This window comes from Myotis davidii, unplaced genomic scaffold (assembly GCF_000327345.1).
Source record: "Myotis davidii unplaced genomic scaffold, ASM32734v1 scaffold44, whole genome shotgun sequence".
NCBI lineage: Eukaryota > Metazoa > Chordata > Mammalia > Chiroptera > Vespertilionidae > Myotis > Myotis davidii.
Genome location: NW_006299705.1, coordinates 13,050,750 through 13,058,960, shown reverse-complemented (window position 1 = coordinate 13,058,960; position 8,211 = coordinate 13,050,750). Strand labels below are relative to the sequence as shown.

General features: G+C 38.8%; 1 protein-coding gene across 1 annotated transcript in view; it reads right to left on the bottom strand.

The window, feature by feature from the left end:
- The window catches only part of ADGRV1 (adhesion G protein-coupled receptor V1), a 481,118-nt gene that overhangs the window by 315,660 nt on the left and 157,247 nt on the right, over positions 1-8,211 (bottom strand). The window contains 7 exon segments of the mRNA XM_006775582.2: positions 318-516; positions 1,238-1,386; positions 2,779-3,011; positions 3,282-3,467; positions 3,658-3,796; positions 5,175-5,298; positions 7,616-7,730. Coding sequence (XP_006775645.1) covers positions 318-516; positions 1,238-1,386; positions 2,779-3,011; positions 3,282-3,467; positions 3,658-3,796; positions 5,175-5,298; positions 7,616-7,730 — 1,145 coding nt within the window.

The following is an 8,211-nucleotide window of genomic DNA, read 5'->3' as shown; positions in this document are numbered from 1 at the left end:
CGCCCGAACGTGGAGGGAGTGTTACTCAGCATCTAGATTCGCTCCTTTTTCCATGGGCGTGAAAACGAGAACACTTGTGAACGGTTCTTAACAGATGGCGCGCGAAACACGAGAAAACTCCTGAGTGGTACGAAATGTGTTAATCTCTTACTGTGCCTAATTTATAAATTAAACTTTATCCCAGGTATATATAGGAAAAAAACATAGTATATAGGGTTGCAGACTATCTGCAGTTACAGGCATCCACCAGGGGTCTTGGAATATATCCCCTGAGGAAAAGGGGCGAGTACTGTATTCTCATTTCACTAAATTGTTACCTTTCATGGTCATCAGTGATGGAGACATTTATGAAACTTAAGCTCTGCCCATGCTGAAATGTGACTGAGTCCCCATGCAGTAGATAATCGACGCCAGGAACCGCAGAGGAGCTCTGAGAGGTGAACTCAGCTGTCACACGGCCGTGTGCTCCATGCAGCCTCACCACTGGAATCATGATCATCCCGACATCTTCCTCCACTGTAATACGCATTTGCAATTAACTGGTATGTCAGGCAAAGCAAGTAACATTTATAAGATTCAGTCAAATTAAGCATGGCCATTGAACATAATGGTACAGTGCAAGTACTCAATGTGTCCACAATTCATTTATCACTTTAAAAAATGATTGGTGAAAATCTCATGACTTATTTTTTTTTTTTTGGAGAAACGTAGTTTGCCAGAAGTTGAAAGTTATGGCGAACAGTCTAAGTTGGAAATTAAATGACCTATGTAATTATCAGTGTAGGCATTCCTCCTCTCTGTGCCACATACAAATAAATGACAATTTATTAGAAAGTGGATATTCACTGATTTCTAATCCACAAAGAAAGTTAAACATTGCATAACTTAAAATGTATTCATAAAAGCATTTGAAATATGAATATTTCAATAATTCTAAGGTTAAACACAACTTTTTAAAATTGTTTTGTTCCTAACCATTCATCTTTGGCACACATAAGTGAGGTTCAAGATTGCCCAAAGGTAACTCAAAATATAATTTTAAAATAAATGTGTAAATATATAAATCTATAAAGGCATATACAAATACATATAAGGGTATAAATGTACATGTACATGTACATACACACACACACACTAGAAACTTTACATATGAGAATTCAAACTGATAATGTCGAGCTCAGGAAATCTATAATTCAGAAAGTGGTAGTAAATTTATAAATAAGGTTACTGAACCTACCTTCGAAGGCAGTATACCTTGGGTCAAATTCAATGATGCCCTCTGCATTATCATTTGTCATTATTATGATTCTGACCATGGAGATGTTTCCTATTTCAGGAGGCTGATCTACTTGAAGTCCATTTTCTTGGATGGTAAAATCATACCCTCTTGTAAAGTCATAAAAAAAATAAAATAAAATGAGTGCATAATTTCCTACCATCAACTGAATGGTCCTCTTAGCTCCTATAACTTAGTCCTATTAAGCAATTTAATACTTTTTAAAATTCCCGATACTAAAATGCTTCTTTTCTCCCCCCTGAAATGCTGTTTGAAACAGATTTCTGTGCTGCTCGCGATTATCACTGCCTGCATGAAGCCAGAACTAATATAAAGTTATTAAACTGAGGCAATGGGGAGATAACAGAACTATAAGGAAATTGGGAAGAAGTGGTCATAAAATAAAACGCTGGGGCTAGAAATGCACTGCTGCACACATTCTACAGTAACGGACCCAGAAGGCAATGGGCATCAAACTGCAGTGCACACAGACAGAAGCCAGCTGGGCTGGACATTCACGGTGGCAGGCTGAGAGCTACTTCAAAGAAATAATGAGTGTTGTGCCACTGAAGAAATCTCAAGCTAAACCTTCAAGATTCAAGAAAATATTTTAGTACCTATGGAAAACAATTACAAATCAATGCCTCTGTTCTTTAATATAGATGGTAGTTTATCTAATGTCATTCATACAAAGGAAATTTCCTTTTTTAATATATTGATATTATTCCCATTAAAGAAAATTCTGACTTTATATCATTTTAATCCCTGGAGCTAAAAAATGGCACTAAACCAGTGTAGTCCTTCTTTTAATTTCCAAATTCTATTTACCTGGTATTTTTACCCCACCTACATTTCAAAGGGTTGAAAGCTGGTTAATAAGATTATATATAAGGCAAAATTTTAAAAAAGGGAATTAAAATATTAAATGATCAGAGAATGAGATGGCCTCCATATGGTTCATTCTTGATCTTCAATGGAAACGATGCACATTAATGACTGGCCCTCTTTGACTCGATGTTTTTACCCCCTTTAAAACTGATACTGGGAAAGCAAGCATCTACCTCATTCACCCATGGAGAAGACAGGACAGCTTTCATTGACTCCAAGAAGAAATCTCTCACTCCAGCCCATGCCCAGGTAGAGAGACGGGGGAAGCAAATTCTCCAAGGCCAGCTGACCTTCTACCTAGAGAACAGTTACTCTATTTCTTCACCAAATTACTCCTGCCCATGCCCTGTTCAATTTTATGGCTGCCCAGAGTGACTGCATGCCACAGAAATACATACTTTCAACTTCCGGGGTCAGGGGAGTTATATTTTAAAATAATGCATAGTGAACAGTCTTTGTTATAATTTCCTACCACACACAGTCCTAATGTCACAAATCCTTGGAAGAGAAGAGAAAGAAGTATTTCAGTTTTGTATTAACCCCTACACAACCTAGCACTACTTTTCCTTTCTTCCTGCTTTGTTTAACTTTCCTACTTTTCTTTTTTACTTTACCTTTCGAGGAGTTCCACTTTTGTAATTACTAGAGAAAATTCCTCAGGCCCTTCAGGAAGGCTATCATCAAGTATTTCAACCTGCACGCTTTTCGCCATCTCCCGTGCGTCGAAGAGGAGCTCCCCCGGGGCAGGGACAAAATCCACACCTGCCTCCGCGGTCCCACTCACTGTCTCATACCAGAGCCTCACGGGACGGAGCGATCCACCCGATCGGATGACTGTGACGTTCACCTGCAGCCAGAAGAGGTTCTTTTATTTGACTTGGATGATGAGCCTACCAGACAATACTTAATTTTTATGAACTCTAATTCAATTTACTAGGATTATGTTGAAATTATAAATAGATTTATGAAAGTATGGAAATGATAGGTCAAAATAACATCAGGAGGAAATGAATCAGTTGGTGAAAACTTCAGGAAAAACAAGGAAACGCGTTTTAAAGGTCACTACAAGAAAAACACACACACCGGTATTTCCAATTTTAAGCATTTCAGACTCTACCCTTTGTGCTTCCTCTGACACTCGAAGCTGCTCCTGTGAAAAGGCGAATCGGCCGTAGGGGAGGTCACTGGCCACCACTGTGATATTGGCGGTGCTGCTGGCCGCACTCAGTATTCCCCCCTCACTGACACCAGTGAGCCGGAACTCATAGAAACACTTTTCCTCAGGAATGTCATCATTCAAAGCCTACAGAAGGACAAAAAGGGCCATTCGCAGCAAAAACTATCATGTTTAAAGAAAAATATCTATCAGATAAGTAACAACAACAAATCTGGGATATCAACCATCTCCCACCACCCACCCACTAACCACACACATACACACACAAACACACACACACAGCAAAGGGCACAACAGAAGCCAGTAACATTAATACCTGGATCACTATAATTGCTGCAGACTGTCCTTCTCTCATTGTCAGTTTTCCTGATGTTTCAGCAAATTCCCCCATGGAAGCGGGGAAAATCCTCCAATACACTGTGACCTCCCCCCAGGTCGCTGGGCCACGATCCAGGCTACAACAACACACACATATATTCAATACAGTTTTTACTGAAGGAACTTTTCCTGGATATTTGCTCTCTTTCAAAAATAAACAATTGTCATTTATTTCAGAAACATTATGCATTTAAGTCACCCTACCTATCAATTACATACCACAAGAAAGTCTTATACTTCCAAGATAGTAAGAGTCAAAGTACTGAACGCATGTAAATCTACTTGACAAGAATACTAGCAAAAGCTGAACACTAAAAGTGGAAGATCTAAAAAAAAGCATTTTAAAGTTATTTACAGATTTTTCACAAAATGTCAATAGCCTAAACGACAGAAATATTTCACACATGCAATGCTAATGGACAAACTTCCAAAAAGGTAGAGTTTTCATTCAAATTCAGCTACTTCGCTGTTAGCTGCTGTCCCACTCCTCATGAAAAGATTTGTAATAAAGTCGCCTAAAACATCCCATCTATATATATATAAAAGGATAAGTGACCGTCCGACCGGTAGCTATGACACACAATGACCACCAGGGGGCAGACGCTCCAACCGGTAGCTATGAGGCACACTGACCACCAGAGACAGATGCTCAACACAGGATCTGCTGAGCTGCGGTGACTTGGTAGCTGCGATCCTCGGGTGATGCACCCCGGAACCAGAGAGGAAGGAGCCCAATTCCAGGGTGTGTCACCCGAATACCACCCACTCGCAATCCGGGACCCTTGGGGGGATGTCAGAGAGCTGGTTTCGACCTGATTCCCACAGGCCAGGCTGAGGGACCCCACCTGCCAGAGGGACCCCACTCACCCCGCAGACGCCCTTCAAGCCCCGGTGCCACCAGCCGGGGAGGGACTACTCGAGGTTGGCTCCAGGGCATGTCCAGGCCGTCTTGCCCAGTCCTGCTCCACTGGCCACCTTCTAATTAATTTATTTTCAATTTGCATGAATCGTGGCTAGTAGTTATATAACAGGCCCTAATTGTAGAACACTTAGAATGCTTGATTCAGATGATTTTCTAAGGAACAACTTTGCAGCTGAGACACACAAGATTACAGAGATGAAGTAATGCTCACTTTACATAGCTGGTGATGGACGGGGCTAAAAGCACAGATCTGATGTCAACTCACTGCATTCTCCTCAGAATGAGTTGTGCAAATCACCCAAGAAACGTCAGAAACCTCCTCAAGAGCTGACTTCAATATAAATCAGAATATGTCTTCAATTTTCACTAAAAATGTATTCTACTTTCCACAGGACGTCACCAATACATAAAATAACAATGCTTGAAGAATATGCATGTGTTGAGAACAATGTATTTAAGGCATAAAAATGCCAATTATTTACACAGAACTTCAAAGCCCCATCCCAGGCAAAGAAAGATTATAACATCCTTACCTGATGATAGCAGTCCCATTATATTTTGCTGAGGGTTCCCCAATGAGGATGTGCCTGGAGGACGGTGCGATCCCAACCTCTCCTGAAGCTCCCTTATCTCCCCGAATGATTATTGATGCGCTACCTAAATTGAAGATGATAGACAGGGTGTCCAAAAAAAATACACACTTTGAATGATTATAAAGTCAGTGTTTATTAATATGCACTTAATTTTCAAAATTAAGTGAGTTATCAGCTGTTAAAGTGTGTACACATTTTGGGGGACACCCTATACATACAGCTTATGTAGCAAACACAAGTATTCACTGAGTAGATGCCTGCAATGTTGTAAGTGCTTTGCATATACCAATCTTATGAGTTAATCCTCATGATAATCATATAAGTTAGATATTAATATATCCTCATTTTACCAATGAGGCATTGAGGAGACTGAGCAAATAACTTGTCCAAGATCACATTTTAATGAAAGTGGGCAATAATTCCACTATCACTCCCACAGGAAGCAAGTAGTCTTCTACAATTTGCATTAATTCACTTCTACAGTAACCACTTTGCAGCTCACTGCAATTGGCTATCTGGCTATGTTTATTATCTATATGGCAAAAGGAAGAATTCTTAAAGTTACCTTTTATTTTTAATTTTCTGGCTATTATTTGCTTATAAGCATTTATAAAAATGTGCCAGATAGTCCTACTAATCTATAATAATAAAAGCGTAATATGCAAATCAACCGAACAGCTGAACAGCAGAACAACCATTTGGATGACCTTCCCGACGAAGCTGGGGCTGAGAGGGCCAAGCCCCTTGCGTGAATTTCGTGCATTGGGCCTCTAGTATAGAAATAAAAACTATATTAAATAATTTGATATTCATATGGTAATTGGGCAGTAAGTTGAAGAAAATGGTTTCTAGAAGCATACAGGGTTTTGTGAAACAAAGGAATGGATTACTGTACTTTCACTTTCTTTGGCAATGAATTGATGAAACCAAGAGTGGTTTGTCATGTGCAAATATGTCACAGTAAGAAATATACTATGAATTTTTTATATTAACAAATTATTTACCCTGATACACTCTAATACAGCTACCCTACGCACATACAGTGATGCTCTACAATTGTGAGAATTTCCTTGATCATGGAATTCTATTTTTTTGGCCACAAACCCTTGTACAGGATGGAGTTTTTGATGGCAAAAAAAGGATATGTAAGCTTTCATCTTGAAGTTGCTGGGCTATTTTTCATGGTTGTTACTGTTTGTACCACAATGAAACCATTTAGAACCATTAAGCCTTTCTCTCCATATCTAAGAAACAAACTTTAATATAGACCATAAGCAAATAAGAAATATGGCCCTAACTGGTTTGGCTCAATGGATAGAGCATCGGACTGCGGACTCAAGGGTTGCAGGTTCGATTCCGGTCAAGGGCATGTACCTTGGTTGAGGGCATATCCCCAGTAGGGTGTGTACAGGAGGCAGCTGATCGATGTTTCTCTCTCATTGATGTTTCTAACTCTCTATCCTTCTACCTTCCTCTCTGTAAAAAAATCAATAAAATATATATTTTTTAAAAAGAAATATGATGCCTGTTTCTGAAATGTCAAAATATCTATGTAATTACTTCCTGATGAAAATAAGAATAGATGAGCTGGAATGGACATAATAAGTTTTAAAGAAATGTTTTATTATAAAAGTAACATGTGATCAGTGCAAAAATATATAGAAAATACAGGTAATCAAAAACCATTATTAATATTTCAAGTAAATCATTACATATTTATGAAATGCACATGAGAAAAATGGGATTATATTAATCATGTTATAAAGCATGCTTTATAAACGTAACAATTATCCATGTAATTAAGTGTTCTTAATTTGTAATGTTATTAAGGCCTTTTATACCTACTAGAGGCCCGATGGACAAAATTCGTGCAAGAGTAGACCTACCTTCCCCCGACTACTGGCACCGGCTTCCCTCTGGCACCCAGGACCCGGGCTTCCCTCTAGCACCAGGGACCCAGGCTTCCCTCACAGCCCCAGCTTTATCTGGAAGGATGTCTGGTCTAATTAGCGTATTATTCTTTTATTATTATAGATTCTTTTGAATAGTTGCATAGTATTCTGTTATATTTAATCAGTCTCCTACCTGGTTAAACGGATCATTTAGGAAGCTACATATTTTATTTCATAAACATTGCTAAAATAAACACCTTCATTTTTTAAAATCACGTAGTTACGCTGTATGAAATCTTTGACATATGACCTTACTAACACTGGGTATTATAATTTTAGTTTTAAAAATTCATTAGCTGTAATACATGGTAGAAAAATGACATCTAGGGATTACAAAACCTAATGTAACCTACTTTAGTACTATGACTATTTGGTTACATTTTTCTAAGAATCTACTGTTTAATTTTTTTTAATATGAATTTCTCTTACCTTTCACTGGAGATATTTCTGCCTCATCAACTGATATCAGCTGAATGGTGAAACGCCTGTCCTCCAACACAGTGTCTTGAAGTGTGTGCAACACAATGGTCTTCTGGGACTCAGTCTACACCAATGACAGGATTCATAAATTCTCCAGATTGGCTGACGTCATAGTCTGAATGTTCCCGTTTGCAGGATACTGTTTATATCCATAAGCATTCTTAAAATATATCATTTTCCTCCCCTAGAATTATGGGTTGCTTCTAAAGAGAATTACTACATAAAAGTGAGCTCTGACCATAAATGCTATTCAAGTTCTTAATAGAAAAAAAAGGGGGGGGATTAGCACAGCTTCTAAAATTACTAAAAATTTTCAATGATTAAAAGTCCCATCTCTTAAAGAGAGCTATATGGTCACAGCATGATGTAAAAATGCAAAGGTCAAAGGTTTACCACTTATAAAGGTCATCTTTCCACTACCCATTTTGACCCTGCCCTCTACCCATCCCTGCTTCCTTCCCATTCCTTCCACAGGTGTTGATCTCAAGAGTGCTATCATTCCCTACCTCTCGCCTTACACTTAGCAAAGGATTTGGGGGGGGGGG